General features: G+C 44.3%; 1 protein-coding gene across 3 annotated transcripts in view; it reads left to right on the forward strand.

Annotated features, from left to right (window-relative positions):
• FRMD4A (FERM domain containing 4A) overlaps window positions 1–21,573 on the forward strand; it is a 335,840-nt gene that overhangs the window by 13,909 nt on the left and 300,358 nt on the right. The window contains exon 1 of one of the 3 annotated variants that reach the window (XM_059660132.1): window positions 1,358–1,580. The exons of 1 other annotated variant lie outside the window; for it this stretch is intronic. In XM_059660132.1, coding sequence (XP_059516115.1) covers window positions 1,488–1,580 — 93 coding nt within the window. In that variant the 5' untranslated portion in view covers window positions 1,358–1,487. Of the gene's footprint in view, window positions 1–1,357; window positions 1,581–21,573 lie in introns of those variants that run through there. One more of the 3 variants, XM_059660112.1, reaches the window with a different exon arrangement.

Raw genomic sequence — 21,573 nt, forward strand, 5'->3', positions numbered from 1 at the left:
GTCTTTTTTCTGATTCATTTTATAGTGGTATAAAATTCCACTCCTTCCCTTCACACCCCACCCCCACTTCCTATTAGTTTCTTTGAATAAACAGAACATTCTTTTCCATCATTTTCAATAAATTGCTCTGTAGAGAGTAAATATAAACTGGTTCCCAACGCATATGAGTGATACCAGGTTAACACCCAAAAGCATGGGATGATTACAAAGGAAATGGCATCTCTTTCATAAAACCCAGAACGGAGAAGAGCAGTGGATTTGGAAATACGTTTAAAAGGAGACTAAAACACTTCCAACCGCGGAAGCCCCTAACTTGCTTTTCTTTGTAGTCATTTTCTCTGCTACAGAAATAGGCAGTTTTAGGGAGGAGCAATGATGGGGGAGGGGCAAGTACACAGCATATCCCTTATACAGTATTACAGAGAAGTTAAAATTTTAGAGCATGTGTACCCTCAGACAACCTGAGAAGACTGTCTGATACAGAATTGTACAATAAGATTAGAAAATAATAGGCAAACGTGATGGATGAAAATGAGCTTGGACCGCTCTGTTCAGAGCCTCATAAAGTAAAACACAACTTCTTCATGTTTACTGGCACACATAAAAATAAATGTTCTATAACAGACATTTAAAGAGGAGGTGCCAAATGCAAGTAGATTTGAGTTGATTCATCTGAACCACGTGAACAAACATTTTTCCCTCCCGTCTCTCACTCTTTCTCTTTGTGGGCTGCATTCACATATATAATTCATTGTATGCCTACCTTTATTTTCTATGTGTTGGAAAGCAGGAGGAAAAAAAAAACAGATATGCATGTCTGTTGCTCAGGGTCATACTATAATTTATGCCTGTGAACAGGGACGACCCCCTCCCCCCAAATCCCTAATGTACTATGTCACCAGTCCTCAGATACTTTTTCCTGTGCTGGGAAGAGAGAAATCAGAATGCAGAATTTCCCCGGAATCTCCGCACCAGATGGTGATGTTCCAAATAGTCTTCTTAAGGTGAGCACGTGACCTACTGTACAGCCCAGGGGCTCCGGCCTCACGTGACGGAATGACTAATACGTCTGATGGAGCTTTGATTAGACGACTGACCTGGTTACCATCTGTAGCCACGAGAAACAAAGTTGACATTTCTGGATCACTCCCCCCAGAAGCGTTGCCGGCCCGCTTCTGGGACACGCAACCTCACGGAGAGGCTGACACGCAGGGGCCGACAGCAGGGAGCCAAAGCTACGCTGCTGAGAGCACACTCAACTTGCAGAACTTGGGCTATTTTTCTTCTTCCCCATCCCCCCACCTCCCGACAAACCACCTCTTGACTCATATGGTCGGAAGAAAAACTCTCTCCGTCATTTGATAGTTGGGAAACCTCCAGGAGACCGTAACTTTGTTTAGAGGAAGCCTCTGTCTCTCCCTTCGCTGGGAACGCTTGCGCACGCGCACAGACACACACACACTCACACTCACACACAGCTCTGCACCATGGTGGTTCAGGCTGCAGTGGCTCCGAATAGACCCCAAAGACTTTTATTGAAAATTCCTTATGGATCCCTGAGAAGACGCAGCGTGGAGAGGGTAAGCGACGTGGCGGGCTGCTTGTTTTCACCCAGCAATTACTCCAAAGAAAGGGAGATGTTCGATTTCATTGTACATAGCATCCCTCTGCTAGTCCTGTTTACTGAAGAATTCGAATTCCTGGGACTGTAGAATACTAAGTCATACGCAGTTTTTTTCCTTAACAGATAATGATGAGAAATTTGAAACAAATTTTTGTCAGCTTTGCACGTGGCGGGGGACCTTATGGATGAAAAATGGGAAAGATTGGGGTGGGGGCTGCCTCTGTAACGGATATGGGAGACAGTGTGCTTGTGGAGAACAGCATCCGGGCAGCGGGGGCTGTAAAACCTGTTTTCTGCTATGTTTAATGAAACAGATCCATTAGTGCAGCAGGCTGCAAATTTCCTCCCTGGGTGACAGTGTCTTCAAAGGAGGTGATGATGACGTTAAGGAGCTGTGATGCCTTGAGGGTTTAAATTGTACACCCAGTTGACTAAAATCCCTTTCTGTGTTTTGTTGCTGTTGTTATTGTTTCAAATACCTTGCTATCATTTTGGTGTTTTGTGTTTTTTGTTTTTTGTTTTTACTACTATGGATTTTAGCTCAATATTACTCTGCTAATTTTCTGAAAGCATGCTCACTTTACAGTAACCCCTAGCAGAGAAGATCCTATAAAACAATATGAATGATTGTCCTTCTCTGGAGTGACTGATGATGGGGGGTGACTGTAGCTAATGCAAAGCTGATTATCCTCCAAACGGTGGGCTCATTGGTGTGGGGACAATGTCTATACCCACACAGGGTGGGGGGGTCGTTGGTGGGTCTTAGAACCCCACCAACAATTCAAAGCCGCTGTTTGAATCATGGCAGGCCTCTCTGTGAGCTGTGGTGGTCTATTTAGACGTCTTAGGTTAAGATGTAACCTGAGATCAACAAGGCGAGCACTGTCCGACTCTTGATAGATAGCAACCTGCCACATCTTTTAAAGGGAACCGCATTTAATGACTTTTTCTGGTTTGTATATACTACTTAGTGACTTGCAAATTTCAGAAAAACTTAATTAGAGCTTTAAAATATGAAGAGCTCCCTGGACTTCTAGGCAGGGTTGATTCCTTAACTTTTGATGAGTTGTATTTTTTCTGCCATTTGAGTAATAATGAAAAAAAAAATTCACTCCCCGCTCTGACTATGTGTATATCTTTACTTTGAAACATCTTTCTTCAAGTCACATGTGTCATCAGTTCACATATGTTCAGTGCCTACTGCGTGCTCCCTGTTATACCAGGAGCTTAGAGTGTAGGACCAACAGTTACTGTGAAATTCATAAATTTCTCAGGCTTATGCTGAATGTGATTTTAGGTTCTGAAAATGGTTTTACCAGTATGGTAATTAATCTATTATTTAATATGTTCTGTTCACAAATACCTGCTCAGAAATGTGAACTTCACACACTGGAGTTGTACCACATGGTGATATTAATGAGTTATCCTATGTTCAGGCACAAGAAATCATACTAACCTGGTAACCTCTGTTTAACCGTTACACTCTCCAGCTGGATGTTTGTTTAATAAATCAAGATGTATGCAGTTACCATTTCTGTTACTCACTATTCACTAATTTTAGAAAATCTGACAATATATGAACAGTGTCACATATAAAACCTGTCAGTTGTTGCATGTGTCAGTGCATATTTACATTCAAAACATGAAGACCTGTTTTCTGCTCTTGGGCACATGCCAGTGTTGCTCAGGCCTTAGGAGTCTGATCTGAAAGCTTCTGGGCCCTTAAGAGAAGCTTGCCCATCCTTGGAGCATCAGATGTGCTATTACCGTCCATAGGTAGATGGGTAGCAGCGGACCTGGGACGCCAGGGACATCACTCACAGGGAAGGGGCCGTTGAGCTCCTATGAGCCTCCCATCTCACTCTCCACCACAAAGGAGAGTGAGACTAATTAGAATACATGAAGTCATGTCAATTACAATTGGTTGTTTTATACTGCTGCTGATTTTATGACAATTTTCAGGATCAGAGTCATATATTTACATAAAAGGAGGGCAGGGAAGGTGAGAAATGGCATCTGCCTTAAGAGCAGGCGCTGAGGACCAGCTGTGTTCCAGGGGCTCCCGGAATTCAAAGCAGTGGCAGCTTTCTCAGCTACGTCAGCAGCCGAGAGGGTGACAATCATTGGAATTGTCTTGTGATATTTAGTGATGCCAAGACCGCACATTTCTATAACACCTTTACAACACCGCACTTTCTTACCCATTACCTCGCTTTACCTCCGTGAGTTGGTATGAAGAGGTGTAATCCAAGGTATGGAGAGATGTAATCGTCTGTCCAAGGACACACAGTCAATGACAAAGCAAGACTTAAGTCAGGTCCTGCTATTGAGTCTGTGTTCCATTTCCTTTGCTCTCTGGGAAGCTTTGAAATTTCAGCCTGGCCCTGAGAAATTGGTTACAGCCAATTTGCCACCAGAACTTCACATGAAAGAGAATATGGAAGACTTACCAAAGGCAGAGATGCTAACAGCTAGGAGAGTGATGATTTCTAGGGCTCTGGCAGTCCTGTGCCCTTATGGGTCCAGGATGAAACAATTGTTTCTGTTTTCCAACTGCCTAGAAATTGAGTTGAAAGAAGAGAAATGAGCCCTGGCAGGGTAGCTCAGTTGGTTAGAATGTTGTCCTGACCTGCAAAGATTGCAAGTTCAATCCTCGGTCAGGGCACATACAAGAATCAACCAATGAATGCATAAATAAGTGGAACAACAGCTAGATATGTTTTCTTTCTCTCTCTCAAAAGATAGAAGAGAAATGCGCCTTTTTAACTATACTACCTAGATATTTGTCAAGTCGTGATTACAGAAACCCTCTCTGAGGCTGGGAGGTTAGGCTTAGTTCTTGTTCATATGTTTTCACAAACCTCCATCAGTTCATCGCTGTGCCAGGCAGAGCAGAATAAAAAATTTAAAAAAGAAAAACAGAAATATAAGGTGCTATGTTTGGTAAAACAGGAGAGATTAGGTTACAGGTTTATATAAATGAAACTATTCTAAGTTGATACAATAGGGCTTTGATTCAGCAGTATAAGTTATGAAGACAATTTCAGTGCCACAGGGAGCAGCAAGGTGGGGTGGAAAGGTTTGCAGCCACACTGTCCCTAACTATTTATGTGTGGCCTTGACAGAGTTGCCCAGGATCAGAATTAAGGTATTAACAGAAGCAGCCTCACTTCTCATGTTAAATTACAATAAACCCCATTATTGCTGGTGGGAAATGTGTTCACTCTAACATGTGAACACAGACTGAGGAGACAGATGCTCTCCTGTTTATTCTGAACTCTGAGACCATACCATAAATCTTATAGATGCACAAAGTGAGTGTGTGAACAAATGGCCAGACTCAGAGGATCAGTCTCTTCAGATTAATGTAAATTTGACATTTTTGTTGGGGGAGGGGAGGGAGGAGGAAAGCGCAAGAAAGCATTCTCTTTTACCACAATTATTTGAATATTTAAGTGAAAGGGGGTTTTTTTGTCCCGGAAAGACTGAAGTGGTGTGATATTTCTGGAAGCAGTATTTTTAACACAGTATAAATTAAACCTCTCGCACCCACCTTATTCACTATTTGATGTGTTACTCCAGGTTGACGTATTGCTAGTCTATTATTTTATAAACCATTACATTATCACAGCTGCTAAGCTGCATAACTTAAGAATTCAGAATACAACAGAGTCTCTATAGTCAAGTGTGTGGTGCCTACTGTACAATCTGAATGTGATCATGCAGGGAAGTGTAGGATTTTACCAAACACATATACAGCAGACGGCTTTTAGTGGATATTTATTACCCTTGAAAGCAGACAGCCAAGAAACTGTTAAGACAGATCAGTGTAGTCACACATATTATTATCCAACCCCCTCATCCCGCCTGAGGTTTTGTTTCTTCTATAAATACACACCTCTCTGGAGAAGAAAGAACATGGACTCCCAGGCTCCAGGCCTCTGATTCATAGGCGGCATGGAGACCATTTTGCCCATGTTGTTTTGGCCCAAAGAATTTTAATTGACCTCGGTTTGGTGACCCAACATTGATTTTGTTTCTGACAGCATTTATGTCAAGTTCAGCCAATGACGTGTCACCTTGGCCAGGATGAGACTGCGTAGTAGAAAGGCTGTTCCTACCCAGAGTTGTTTCTTTGTTTGTTTTTAATCCTCACCTCAGGATATTTTTTCCTTTGATTTTCAGAGAGAGTAAAAGGAAGGGAGGAGGCGGAGAGAGAGAACAAGAAAAAGACATTGATGTGAGAGAGACACATCGATTGGTTGCCTCCTTCACATGCCCCAACCAGGGCTGGGGGATCAAACATGCAACCCAGGGCCCTTGACCTGGAAGCGAACCTGAGACCCTTCGGTCTTCAGGCTGATGCTCTCATCACTGAGAAAACCGGCCAGGGCTAGCCAGAGTTTTCATTCCTCATGCTGGTGTAGAAAGCAGGACTGGAAATCTCTCTTCAAACAGTCAGGACCCCCAAGAGCATCACCGTCCTGCACCAGATGGTGGCTGCCAAGTTGAGCTTGAAGCCAGGTGGTGGCTTCTCTATTTAGAGTACTTGTTCCCAAGTCCTGACTCCTTCTTGGGACTATCCCTAGTGTCATATTCCATGGCTCATCCTAAAGCAGTGCTTCTCAACCTTGGTTTCACATCAGAAGCTCCCAAGGAGCTTTAAAAATTCCCAGGCCCCGCTGTCCGCCAGACCAATGTATATTAGAATCTCTAGAGGGGACCCACACAGCGGTTTTCAAGGCCCTGGATGATTCTAATGTGCAGCCACATTGAGAACCACGGCCCTAAGGTAAGGTCACTGGTGCCATGCTCGCTTAAGGAGATTAGCTAGTTCCTGTTCTTTCTTGTGTCTTCACATGAACAAGAAATAAATGAGTTGATTGTGTTGGATTTTTATTCAAAAGTGTCATTCCCAATAGAAGGAAAGATACTTAAGCTCCTTTCAAGTTGGATCCATATTCTTGGAACATCCTATGCAGTAACCAGCACTTTGAGGCCACTTTCTAAATAATCACACGCAGCCTTCTGAAGTCAGAGCAGCTAGTGTGGTGCAGGACTTCCAGGCAATTTGAGATCAGAAACACCCAACCCAGCTCCTGCATAGTTCTTCTCCATTGGCTCGTGGACAAAGCCCCCTCCGGGTTTCTCAACCTGCCATCTTGCAGCTATGTTCACAAAACCAACTGTGTATTCTCAGAACACTTTCTATAGGTGTTTTGAAATCATATCTCTTATAAATTGTTCTAGCAGAATGAATACTATCCACCTGTGTAACATAAGAGTTTCTTTGAACACATAGTTGAAAACAATCCTTTTTTACTTGGATTGCTTCATCAATGCACCTCTGAGAACAATATTATTTTATGTGTAGGAAACAATATAGAAGAAACTATGGCTGTAGATCTTTGTTTTCTAATCTGGGAGTGGATGGACCACATCTGTGGATTTTTTCATTCTTTTTTTTCTTTTCTTTTTCAGTAACTTAATAACTAACTGCTTCAAAGGATGTGGTCAGTTTTTTTACTCCACCCCAGAGCCTAGAACAGTGGCTGGCATATATATAGGGTGAATAGATATTTATTGAATGAATATGAGTAGATAAATAAAAAGAAGGGCTTCATGGTCATAAACTCAAACCTTTAATCAAACAGAACTATCACCCAAAGGGTAGGGTTGCCAAGTATCTGCTTTTCTTATTTAGATGAATATTTGGGTCATGATCAGTCTTAACAAAGTGACTTATTTTGGGGATGCTAGTGTTTCCTTTTTTAATTTATAGTTTTTATTAAAGTAAAGTTAGCATACAATATTTTATTAGTTTCAAGTGCACAACATAGTTATTTACCATTTACCTACCTTATGATGTGAGGATGCTAGTTCTTTGCAGAGAACTTGGTCATGAAAAATATCTTGAAATCTGACTACACAATTGACACTTTTGAGCACATGAGCAGCCCTTTTCCTTCCCAGTCTGAATCTGTGTGTGCGTATTTTGAGATAGTCTACGAATATGCCTCTGATTATTTCCTCCACTACTCACTGACTTTTCTCAAAAATTCCAGGCTCTCATTTGCACATGGATAGACTACTTTCAAGTGATCACTTCAGTCCCTCAATTGGAACATTAATCGGGAAAACCAATAAGGCTTACAAGTATATGAATTATTTCTGGAAATTGTGGTTTTGAGTTCAATCAAACAAACTCAGAAAATAAATACCACGGGGACTGTAATATCTGGAACCGAATACCCTATTTATTAATTCCATTACTTTTAGTTACTTTTTATTTAGTACCTACTACATGCAGGCAGTGTTCTAAGCCCAAGAAATACAGTAGAGTGAAGTGTTTGCTTTTATGTTAAGAGGTGATAAGGTCTCTAAAGAAAAATATAGCAGGAAAAGGAGTGAGGGGAGATGAGTGTGCCACACTTTTATATAAGGTGGCTCTTTGTTAAGGTGATGTTTGAGGAAAGACCTGAAAGAATAAGGGAATAAGCCAGGTAGTCATCTGGGAAAGAACACTCCAAATGGAGGAAACTGCAAAAGGTGTGATGCTAGAGCACACTTGAGGGGTGTGAGGAATAGCAAGGGGGAAGCCAGAGCTGGGCAGCCAGAAGGGCATGGAGTACAGGGTGAGGAGTGGCAGTCAGAGAAGTGTTAGGAGCCCGGATGCCAGGGGGCTGTGTGGGCCATGATAAAGACTTTGGGGTATTATTCTGAGTAAGACAAGACCAATGGTTTGGAGGCACAAGGATGATATTAGTTGACATTTTTTAAAGAAGTCACTGTGGCCACTAAGCTGACAGAAATGGGTAAAAGCAGGGTGACTTATTAGGCCAGTATTATAAGAATTAGAATGAGAAATGATGATGGCCTAGACCAGATGATACTCTGAAGGTAGTAGGAAATGAGTGGAGAGAAAAAAGACTGACAGGATTGGGTGGTGGGTTGGGTGGGGAGTGAGCGGGGAAGAGAGGAATCAAGAATGACTACTGAGCAGCTGTGGACAGGGATGGACACTTACTAAGATGGAAATGCTGTAGGGAGAGAAGGTTGGTGATGACGCCAGGGCCAGGGGAGAGTAAAAGCTATGTTTGGATATGTTAAACTTGGGATGATGATGAAGAAAAATTCAAATGGAGGATGTTAAAAATGTAAGTTTTGTGTTTAGATGAGAGGCCTGAACTGGAGATATGAATGTGGGGTTACTGGGGGTGCTGGAACCAGCTTCTCCAGGCTCAAGAGCTGACCACATGCGTCCCTTCACAACTCACACTCAGTGATGACTCGTGGGTAGCCTGGAATGGGCCCTGGTGGGGGGATTTACACCACGGCAGCAGAACCAGTGTGCCTAGGTGTGGATAAGTCTCGTCACCAGTGCCCTGAGGAAGCTCTGCTTCTGCACGTGTGCAGGACCACCCTTGCATTTGCACTGCCAGGTCCATCAGGTGGGCAGCAGTGTGGGCGCATACAGGGGTTCTGGAACTCCTCTCATTAAGATGTCAACCCAGTACTTTAGGTGAGGGAGAGGAGAGGGAACCCCCTCATTCTGTTGGGCCCCAGCTCTGGGTTTTCAAGTAGCAGAGCATGTAGGGAGACGAGCTACCAAAGAAAAAATAAATCCTCTGGAAAAAATCCTCCGGACTGTGAGAGGGCACAGGCTGGGCTGAGGGACACCTCCCTCCCATTCAACATCACTTCCAGGGGCAATACCCATATCCTGGTGGCATTTAGTTCAGCCACAGAAGCCATTTGCAGATCATCTTAGTTTTCCTTTATTTCTAGTATAATCCCTGGACATCTGTTCAGGAGTCCCTCTGGGTAATAGTAGACCAACATGCCTAACAGCAAACAAAAGTATCTTTGGGATACTACGTCTTCATTTTTTCCTTCAGTTAAATGGCCTTAAGGTGACATGAGAAAAACATGTGTCATGTGTATTAAAATAGGGTCTATGCAGGGCAAGACTTTTTCTTGCTCCTTCTGAGACCGACCAATCAGAAACAAACAATTTTTAAAAAACTTATATCTATCTCCTGAGGACCTAATCCTTCATCTTAGTCCATTCGATTCATCCTGTAGCATAGGCCCCCTACAGGCATTATAACTCAAATGTGTTTAGGAGCCAGGCAGGCCAAATACATGTAGAACAGTGAGGAAAGAGGCACATTGCAGACTGGAGCACTCGTGCCATAGCAACTAACACCGGCTGCTCCCAGCCCTGCCACCAGGAAATGGGCTGGTGTTCCTGGAAACTGTGACTTTCCAAAGAAAATTATTGTGCAGTTTTCTCATCTATAATAATAAGAGCGTAATATGCAAATCGACTAAACGCCGAACAGCAGAACGACTGTCTGGACAACCATGCTATGACACCCACTGGTGCCAGGCCAGCCAAGGCAGGTGCAATGGATTGATTGGGGGGCCTGGCCATCACCCCATGACCACCCTGCAGAGGGAGGCCCACGTCGTGAACTGGCGGGGTGATCAATCGAGGGAGCTCCATGATTGCCACGAAGAGAGAGGCCCAGGCCATCAACTGGTGGGCTGCAGCAGGTGGGTGGGGCCTCCCTCCGCACGGCTTCCAGACTGTGAGAGGGTGCAGGCCAGGCTGAGGGACACCCCCCCTTCCAGTGCAAGAATTTCGTGCACCAGGCCTCTAAGTCCTATATAATAAAAGGATAATATGCAAATTGACCCTAACAGCAGAATGATCAGGAATGACCGGTCACTATGATGCACACTGACCACCAGGGGGCAGCTGCTCAATGCAGGAGCTGCCCCCTAGTGGTCAGTGCGCTCCCACAGGGGGAGCTCTGCTCAGCCACAAGCCGGGCTGACAGCTGCAAGCACAGCGGTGGTGGTGGAAGCGTCTCCAGCCTCTTCCGCAGCACTAAGGATGTCTGACTGCCAGCCAGGCGATTGAGCCTAAGCCAGCAGGTGGACATCCACTGAGGGGCCCCAGACTGCTAGAGGGCACAGGCTGGGCTGAGGGACCCCCTTTCCCCCCACCCCCAAGTGCACAAATTTTCATGCACCGGACCTCTAGTAATAATCTATATATGAGAGAGTCAAAATATCTCAATATCTGTATGCTGGCTTCTATTCCAAGCTTAAAGAAAAACATTGCATAGCAAACAGAGCACATGTACAGCACATATTTGGCCCACAAGATGCCATTTTTCAACTTCTACAATAAAATGAGTGCCATCCCACCACAAATATCTTTATTATAGACCCATTTCCCAAGTTTTAAATTTCATGAGGAGATATCTCTATACAAAAAACTAATTTTGAATAGATCCTCAGGCCCTCCAACTGGCATCACCATTCTATTGCTAAATCAGAATTTTAAAAAATCTTTTTTGACAGGTCACGTGCAAATTCTAAATTACATTTAAATGAATTGAATGCATGCCTTCCAGCTATGGGAAATAGGAAGACAGCATCCTCTTTGCTTAGAGCACGGTTTTATTACCTAGTGCTAGGGTTCTTGTTCCAGCATCTAGAAGGGTTCAGCAATTTGGAGAAGGGCTGTGTGTAACTTAATAAAGAGTCCAGAGATGAAATATCATTTTGAAAGGCATTTGGGGGTCAAAGGAGCTTAGCTAAAAGGAACTAAGTTCTCTTCATCTCAGGACCCCTTGCTTTTTATTAACACAATTTGTCCTAAGGCAAGGTGGAGATAGACACTTCAAAGGGTAGGGTTCCTACAGAATCCATTGTCAGATTGGGGAGTTCACCTATGGCTGTTCCGTTGTTTGGCCAGTAGGAGGCAATAACATGTAGATTAGGATGCCCTGAGTTGTCTGGCAGCAAGCAATCATTCCTTTTCAGGTTTGGGGAAATGCCCTAGCCACTCCAGATGATTCAGCCCTTGCTGACATGCTGGAATTGGCTTCCGGCACCAAGCAATAGGAATAGAACGCAAGAAACAACTGAACCTACAGTCTAACCTTCGCCTGACAGGGCAGCTGAGCATCAACCACACTGTTTTGCTCTGGGCAGGTGTTCTCCACTGTTAAAGTGGACTATAGTGAACAATTCCATCTAATGAAGCAATCACTCTACCACCTAGAGGTCTAGTTGCTGCTAACTCAGATTTACAAACTGGCAGCATGTGGTCCTATTCAAAGCCAGAGGCAGCAGGAGAGCCAAAATGAGGTTCGTTTATGATCAAGGTGGTTGGCTGGTAACAGCTGAACTAAAACCTTTTCATTCTAAATCATCTCTTTCTCACTCGATGGAGGAGAATTCTGGGGTCTCAGCCAAGTCCTTGAGCAAGAACTTGAAAAGATTCACAGCTCTTTTTCTGATGAAAACTTTGGTTCTACCCCTAGGAGCTCCTGCTCTTTCCAGACTGTCAGGTGAAATGGTGCTCCACCTGGGCACAAGTCACACCTCTCAGTGACTCCTCTGCATCGCAGCCCGCACCTGGCAGAGCCACACAAGGATATGTCTCCACTTTTAATCTCAGATTATCTCCACTTCCGCCTCTTTCAGGAAAAGGCACCTGACTTTACTGCCTTCCAGCACTTAGTCAAAGACCTCCCAGGGACATCTGACACGAGGAAAAGCAGATCAATGGATATGTTAATGATTCATTATTCTGCCCCTTTTATAGTATGTCCCTATGAAGTTAAATAATCAAATATCAATATACCTGCACAGTTTTTCTCAACTCCCTGCTGAGATTATTTTATTGAGTTAAGATTTAATTCATCTTTATTGAGGGATGATGTTCAGTATCTTCTTTTAGACATGCAGCAACCTATTCTGGGCCCAGACTGGGGCCAAGTGACCCAGGTCTTGGGCAGGACATGGAGTCGGGTAGTCAGGATTTTCAGAATATGAAACCCAGGCAAGATGTGGGAAATGGCTGGTGGCAGGATTGCTAAAACAAGCCCCCAGACACATGGGTAGGTCCTCAGTCTGAAAGTGTTAGATGGAGTTGGAAAAATCTGGAATGAAACAGCCAGATGGAAACCAGAGACATTAGTGAGTAGATTCAAAGCAGAAGGTAGAAGGGGGAGTCTTGAGGAGTCACATGAACCATTTACACAGCTGCAGGGGTGTCTGGACCAAAGAAACATCCTTAAAAATACTTCTGAGGCTTTTTAAAAATTACAGTTATAGGTACTGTTCCTTACGTTTTTGTTTTGTTTTGTTTTGTTCTGTTTTGTTTTGTTTTTGCAATATCCCTTATATAAATTTCACCCTGTTGATTCCTTTTAGGAGATGATAAAAAAATATATATGTGGTTCAATATGTGTACTTTTTTTAACTTTGCTGCGGGAAAACTCAGAGCTACATTTGGGGTCCAACTGGCTCATTCTAGATAACCTTTTTGCGTTCATCTCGTCCTTTTAAGTAGCTCTTTTCTTTTTTCTATGTTATGGTATCCTTAACTTCCTAGTTTACCTTTATTATCCAAGTGTGTATGTATGTGCATATACTTTGCACCCCTGCCAGGCAGCATGACATCCTGCCACTTTCTCTCCTGCTTGTGTTAGTTTCTAGAGGGAAACCAACACAACGGGAACAGTTCACTGAGAGTAAAAACATAGAACAAAGGGTGCGACACCCCCCTCTCTCGGCAGAACTAATGCTCTGATAGGTACAGTATATCAAAAATGCTTCCCCGTAAGCTGAGACATGGGAACATCATGCTCTGAACAAGGCAGCACTTTTTCCCAGACGAGAATGAATGTACCGGGAACTGACGGTGCTGATAACACAGAGCCACTGCATTCACCCCATTGTGCGTGCCATGTGTGCCCCACGACATAGTGCAGCTCCTGGTGGCAGCTGAAAGGTATTCCTGGGAGGAACAGAGAATACACTACAGAGGGGGATCCCCAGGGGAGGTCAGCGGTACATAGTCTCATTCTGACCCGCGGAGTCTGAGGCCACCTTCCATAAGGCTGCATGGTGCCCAGGGGCGACTCTCCCATCCCATGGAGCCCTAACTCGCTGCTGCGGGCCCAGCGCCTGAGAAGAGTGTCCCTGGAATGCTGAAAGCCTGCGCTTTGTCCTTCTCACCTGCAGCTCTTTTTCTCTTCCTTTCTAACTGCTGCTGTCAGTGCGCTCTGCTGTAAACTATCTGTGCACAAATAACAATAGCTTCCTGGGAAAGAGCTGCTGCTGCGGGCAATGGGTCGGTGCCAAGAGGAGGGTGAAGCCAGGACTGCCGCAGCATTCAGAGTGCAGTTTCAGGGTAATCGTCCAATTCCATTAGGGACTCTGGCTGGGCACCCACCATGGAAGCTGGCTCCGGTGTCTCCTCCGAGGGAACTTGGAGCCCCACACCCTCCCAGATACCTTGGTTTTCTTTCTTTTGTTGTTGTTGTTGTTTAATGTTTAAGGACAGACCATTGCCAGAATCTAGTCTCTGATCTTGGAGTTCATTGAAAAGAAAGACGGGAACAAAAGCTGGCAGTCAAGGAGGCTTCAATGGTGGGTCAGGTTTACACCAAGAAGAAGAAATCACACATTCCCAAACGCCTACTCCTGTACTTAGCCGCTTTCTGAGAATTTCTGACCTTGAGATGTGAGATGTCACTGTCCCAGGCGTGTCTCCCTTGCCAGGCTGTGGCAACTCCTGTTGCTCAGCTAAGGTCGAGGAAGCAGGGACTCGCTCCCTCCCCGTCACTAAGCCGGAAAGGCCAAGAAGTTCTGGCCAAGGAAGGCCCGCATGTGCTTCCTTCCATCTGGGAGTGAACTAACCAGGTCAGCCAGGGCCAAGGAGCAAACATCCAGTGGCACGTTTTCCTCCCTCCTTCCCTAGCTCATTCACAGACAGGGCCCTCAGGGGGCGGGAGGGAGGAAATGCACTGACCGATGGACATGCCAGGCCAGGGCCCCTAAAGAGGGGAAAGCTCCTCCTTGTATGGCTTTTCAGGCATCACGTCCCCTTCTCCTCCCACTTCCCTCTCCAGATTGATCGAAGGTCCCAGGAAAATGACCAGGAGCAAATTCAGACAGATAGGAAGCTGCTGAGACCTAGGAGGCCTTGGCCCGATCGCTAGCAATGTACAGTACATTTATTCAGTGAGCTCCTGCGGGTTGCAGGGCGCTGTGCGTTACTTTACTCTCCAGAGGGAATCTGGCTGAGCTCTAAACTGGAGGGAAGCCCTTGGGGCCTAAGTTGCTGAGGAAAGTACCCTTGAGAGAGGAACTAGGGCTGCCAGATTCAGCAAATGAAAACACAGGCTGCCCAAGTAAATTTGAATTTCAGATAAACAACATATAGTCCTTTAATATAAGTATGTCTCATGTTGTTTGTCTGAAATTCAAATTGTACTGTGTATCTGGAGCCCTAAGCAGAGGGCCACTGCCCTTTCTCCATCATTTGTGCTGCCTTCCTCTCCTGTGAATGAGCTGCCCCCCTGCTCTCTGGTTCCTCCTCCTGTGGCCTTCTAGGAACTTCTGAGCTCTACTCCTGCACCCAATCTTGCTTAAAAATAATTTGTTCATCATCATCTAGTATTGCTGGACTGCCCCAAATATGGCAGTTCTTAGATGTTATTCAGAGACTCAGAGCAGAAGCTGGTGTCCTCTAGGCCAGCAGTTGTCAGGATACATGCTCTAGGAATCCTTGCTGCCCCCATAGAAGCAGAAGCAACTGCCACAAAGAGGTGGTGAGGGTGGGACATGCCACCAAGGGGCTGGGAGACAGACTCCTCACCCCTGCCTCCATCAGAGGGGTTCTGCTTCTGAGATATTTCTTATATTTCTATCTAAGATCTCATTTGGGTGAAGATTTCCATTGCTGAGTACAGAATTACTGACAATCACTGTTCCAGGCTGTTATGTTCTAAAGCCGTGCATCGTGAATGTCAATGTGCACAGAGACACCTGGGGATCTTGTCAAATGCAGGCTTGGATCCAGCAGGCCCAGGGCAGGCCTGAGAGTCTACATTTCTGACCAGCTCCAAGTCATACTGATGCTGCAGTGCATGAGGCCTCTGAGCAGCAAGGCTCTCAGTGTCCTCACTGGTACGTGGACAGAGATTATGGTTCTTCTCATCTTTGTTTCCGATATCTCCTATCATCTACCTATCATACACCTATCTGGATCTCTGGGTATTTATTTTTATATCTACCATCTGTCTATATATAAATCTCTGTGTATCTATATATCTATACCATCTGTCTATTTACCTATTTTTATATCTATCTATCTATCTATCTATCTATTATCTATCTATCATCTTTACCATGCCTACTTTATACAAACATTTGGGCAAGATCAGTGTGAAAGTCCAGGCCACTTAATGAGAAATGAAATCCCTTTAGTGTAGGGGGTCATAAGAGAGAAAGGAATGTAGCACACTGACATATTCCTTCTGAAAAGCATGCTTTCCTTGGATACTGTGGATCTTAAAAATATAACCCACTCTGAAATAGTCTCTCCCCCCTTGATGTCCTACCAACGTCAAATAATCCACTATGAGTATTTTACATTTGCCAAATTTGGACTTCCTATAGATCTGAAACAGTCAAGTTAAAAATCTTGAACCCTTGTATGAGCAAGTGGGAATCTTTATGCATTGTGCATAACACTAAAGAAGACCTCTACATGGATTAAAGGCAGCTCATAGCCTTTAGTTATGAAGGAGATCATTTCCATTTGCCTCTCTGTTTTGAACGAATATTAAATAAAATAAGTAGCCTGAGACACTGTGTCTATTGTCTGATCAGATTTTTTTTTCATCTTCTATCATATCTCAAATTTATTTGTTTCTGTAAGAGTTAGAGCTCCTCCTTTAAAAAAAAAAAGTAATATTGTTTGTATTTTGGCCACAGATGATACCAAGTGCTCCTGCCTTGGAGACATTTAAATTTGTTGTTTCTCTTCCCTTACAGCTGTGACCTAGTTAATTGTAGGTGGGAAGCAAACTCTGAAATCATTGGACTTTCTGCTTTGCTTAGAAATCTTGCTCCCTTAAATTGTAGCATGTCCTCCTTAATAACAGGAAGTCAGGTTCTGAGATCAGCAACATTTGTGTTTTTTGTGCATTGAGATAAAGAAGAGTATGTGTGTTGCCTGCAGTTTCCTGGGGTGGGGGAAGAGGGGAGAGAGAAGGGAGATAGACAAGAAAATAACCCAAAGATGAGTCACTAATTTCCAAAACAAGAGTCTAAACGCTCTTTGTTGAGGGGAGATTGTAGCCTCTGAATGTTCTGGACTCTGGGCCAAGGGGACAAGGGGGTGAGTGATTCAGGGTCTCAGTGTTGTTGCTTGATTGCTGCCTTTGGGGGACTCCAGCACTAAAGTATCACATCCTAAGAAACCATTTTAATTTAGAAATAAATGTGTGTTGCTTATATTCAGGATTTTCAAATCAATAATCGGGCCCTCTTGGTGGGAAGAAAAATTCAATTCCTTTAAAAAAATGTTTCTTTTAACTATTTAATTATTTTTTTCAGATGAGGGAGCAAGGAAGAGTTGAGTGGAAGGTCCTAAGTGCACCTTTCTATTCTGTATACGGAGAAGGGGTCCTTGATTAGCCCCTACCAGGCTGGCTGCCCTGCTAGTGTTTCTTCCATGTCACTCTTGAGATGAGGGTGTCAAAGAATGAAACTAAACAGTGAATACAGGGAGTGACACTGTACTTCTTACTGCCATTTCTGTCAGCCACCCTAAATGCAAGAACTAAGGGGTGTCCTGGGCCTAGGTCAGAGGTTCTCAGTGTGGTTGCTTGGACAGAGTGTCAGCCTCACCTGAGAACATGTGAGAAATGCCAATGCCGGGCCTTACACTCTGGGGGAATCCAATGCAGGCTGACCCACAAGCATCTCTGATCTGGACTCTTAGGTATCATCTCCAGTTACAGGAGCTTATCTGCAGACAGTGACCTCAGTGCCAGACAATGGCAGTGGCTCTTTTCCTTAGCTGCACATTCTAACCCATAGGCCAGTGGTCGGCAAACTCATTAGTCAACAGAGCCAAATATCAACAGTATGACGATTGAAATTTCTTTTGAGAGCCACATTTTTTAAACTTAAACTATATAGGTAGGTAAATTGTTATTAACCTAATTAGGGTACTCCTAAGGCTTAGGAAGAGTCACACTCAAGGGGTCAAAGAGCTGCATGTAGCTCATGAGCCGCAGTTTGCCAACCACGGCCTTAGGCTGCTTAAGAATTGAATTTTTCTTCCCACCAAACTTGCCTTTGAAGGAATGGAGACACCAGAAGTCACTGGTGGTCTCATTGTCATCATTGGGCACAAGGGGGGTAGGAGGGGCCTCATTTAGAGCCAGCTGGCAGGTGTCAGACCCCTCCTGGCTAGTCCTGTCCCGCTACAGGTGTGACAACTGCCAACATTACACCTGACTCTGCACCGGTCATGTCCAGCAGAGTCCAGGAGGCAGAGATGTTGCCCAGATGCCTGACAGCCAATGGCTAAGGGCGTGCCAGGGACCCGCATGTCCCAGTTTTGGTTGTTTCCTCCTAACCCAGGGCAAGTCAGTGGGCTAGAGCCCTTGACCCTGCTCTGGGTCTGCTTTGCAATGGAGGCTGGAGCCGCTAGGGCTGCGGTCCTGACACCCTGCTACACTCTTCCTAGCCCTGCTTCTAGGAGTGAGCCTTTCTTCAGGTCAGAAAGAACCCTAATCCCTCTCTGGTGGCTTTCCACATCCTGGTGCCTGACCCTAACTCACACCCACTAGCCTATGTTCAGGGTAATTTAAATGGGACCACAGTCTCAGCCTCAGTGGGCACCACTCATGCCCAATCTCCTTCCCTTGCCCCCGGCCCTCAGCAGAGGAACCAGCCTGCCTTCCCCTGAGGCCCACAGTCATGACCAGCAGAATGGTTAGTGCTGAGTGTCCAGGGGGAGGGCCACGAAGGGTGCCTTGGCCCCAAGTGTGTGAGCTGGACGTCAGAGCTGGACTCAGATCTGGCCTCGGAATGAGAACTCAGGTTAAGATGTCGTAAAGGGCAGGGGCCCCTGAAGCTCATGCGCACTAAGGAGCACTGTTCACCCAGGGCCACGGAGCAGGACGCATTGGGGCAAACAAATACTAAGTATCAGTACTGCTTGTCTGTCTGTGGGCAAAGGCCCAGCCTGCCTCAGGGCGAAGAGGGCAGAAGCAGTAGGGGAAAAGATTGGTATCTAATGCCATGGCACTTCCTCAAAAACTGAAATCACCACGTGACCCAGCAATTCCAGTTCTGGGAAAGGAAAGCAGAGACTTGGACAGTTATTTCTATGTCCATGTTCATAGCAACCAGAAGGTAGAAACAACCCAACTGTCCATCAATGGAGAAGGACAAACATAGGATGAATTTTTTTTTTTTTTTAACAATGGCAACTATTTTATTTATTTATTTATTTATTTATTTATTTATTTATTTATTTATTTATTTTTATTGTTTTATTGCTTAAAGTATTACAAAGGGTATTACATATGTGTCCTTTTTTTCCCCCGCCCTTGACAATCCCCTGGCCTCCCCTACCCCCCAGTGTCTTATGTCAATTGGTTATGCTTATATGCATGCATACAAGTCCTTCGGTTGATCTCTTACCCCCCTCCCTCCTGCCCCCAACCCTCCCCAGCCTTCCCGCTGCAGTTTGACAATCAGTTTGAGGCAGCTCTGCCTCTATATCTATTATTGTTCATAAGTTTGTAATGGTCTTTATTATCATAGGATGAAATATTATTCAGCCTTTTAAAAAAAGCATATTCTGGCACATGCTACAACATAGGTGAACCTTGAAGACAAATATTGGGTGATTCCACTTACATGAGTCACCTGGAATAGTCTAATTCATGGACTTTAGATGGAAAGTAGAATGGTGTTGTCGAGGCTGAGGGAGTTGTTTAATGGGCACAGGGTTTCAGTCTTGGATTCTGGAAGCGGATGGTGGAGACAGTTGCACAACAATGTGAATGGTACATTGTATGTTCTGTCTCTCTTACAACAATTTAAAAAATCACTATCTGAAACCCAGAAGGTAGTGGGTGTGAAACCGGACAGGTAAATGCTTCCATGTGGCACACAGGACCTGGGCCTGGGCTGTAAAACACACTTAATTTCCTGGCACGCCTGCCCCCTGGGCTGCTCTGGCGTCACATTTTGAAATGCATCCTGATTTGGTAGAGGAGGAGGGGTGCTCCCTGGAGGGAGTGCCTCAGCCCTTATTGTGGTCAAACCCAGGAAGGGGATGCAGACCTGCCAGTTACTGGTGCTTAATTAACAGAAGTCTGGCCCCAGCTGTGCTACAATGAAGCCATTGTCCCAGGTTTATTAAGAGACACCAACAGAAGGCACTTAGCTCCTAAGCTGCTCCTCAAAGGAGAATCTGAAATCATCACCTTTGTTTCAAGGGGGAAATAACCAACACCCTGGATCCAATTTCCTTCTACTCTAGTGGAAATTTACCTCAAATTGTACCAAACAGAGACTTTTTTAAAAACAAAAAATTCATTACATTCTGTTTTTCATGACAAATCAAACAATAAAGTTTAAGCTGGTTTTTCTTATAGATTTTCAGATGCCTTCATGGCCTATATAGGAATAATTATGTTTTTCCTCTTAAGTTGTTAAAGGAAGTTCTGTTCTTAGTTTATTTCCCTGGCCTTTCTGACCCTCTAATTTTGGGGTTGCCAATTGTGGAAAAGGACCTTGTGCAGCCCTGACTGATGCTACTCACTCAGTGGCTAGAGCATCAGCCCTGACTCCGAAGGGTTGCAGGTTCAATTCTCAGTCCAGGGCACGTACCTGGGTAGTTAGGGCAAGTGCGGGAGGCAACCAATGGATGTCTCATATCCATCTCTCTCTCTCTCTCTCTCTCTCTCTCTCTCTCTCTCTCTCTCTCTCCCCCTCCTCCCACCCTCCATTTCTTCCACTCTCTCTAAAAATTAAAAAAAAATCAATGGAAAAAATATCTTTGGGTGAAGATTAACAATAAAAAGAAGGACCTCATGCAAATTCAGGCACACACTGAGCCTTGGGTTAAGTAAATGTTTCACTTGTATGGGCTGCTTAGTGTCTGTCAGAAATTGGCAGGACTTAGAGGAGATCCAAATATAGTCATGCATCCCTTAACCATAAGGATACATTCTGAGAAATGCATCCTTAGACAATTTGTTCTAAAGTGATAGAGCGCAGGTACTTACTCAAACCTGTGGTATAGCTTACTGCACACCTAGACTATCAGGTAAGCCTATTACTTCTACACTACAAACCTGTACAAGGTGTTACTCTATGGAATAGGTCAGGCAATTGCAATACAGTGGTGTTTATCTAAACATATCCAAACACAGAAAAGGTACAGTATAAAAGATAAGAAATGGTACACTTGTATAGCGCACTTCCCATCAATGGAACTTGCAAGACTGGAAGTTGTTCTGGGTGAGTCAGTGAGTGATATTATTGTACACTAGTGTAGCCTTATAAACAGTGTACAATTAAGCTACACTAAATTTATTTAAAAATATACAGGATGTCCCCAAATAATGTATACAAACACTTTGAATAATTATAAAGGCAGTGTTTATTAAAATACACTTCATTTTCAAAATTGAGCTATCAGCTCTTACAGTGTGTATACATTTTTGGTACACCCTGTATTTTTCTTTAATAGAAGATTAACCTTAGCTTACTACAACTTGTTAACTTTATAATCTTTTTAAATATTTTTTAACTTTTCAACTCTTTTAAGCTGACACTTAGCTTAAAACAGAAGCACATTGTAACAGCATTAAGGCAGCGAGGATGTCACCAGGAAACAGAAACACTGCAGCTCTGTTATAATCTTAGGGGCCACTGGCATCTACGCAGCGCTTGATGGTGGAGGGAATCTCGGTGGCTGATCAGGGTAACCTGGCAGGACTGTACCTCTTCCTCCTCCTCCGCACACTTGCCCTGTGGCAGGTCCCGATTCACCTGCTTCCACCTGCAGGGCACTGGTGTCCCGCTGGGAACTTGACTCT

This window comes from Myotis daubentonii, chromosome 1 (genome assembly GCF_963259705.1).
Source record: "Myotis daubentonii chromosome 1, mMyoDau2.1, whole genome shotgun sequence".
NCBI classification, from domain to species: Eukaryota; Metazoa; Chordata; class Mammalia; order Chiroptera; family Vespertilionidae; genus Myotis; species Myotis daubentonii.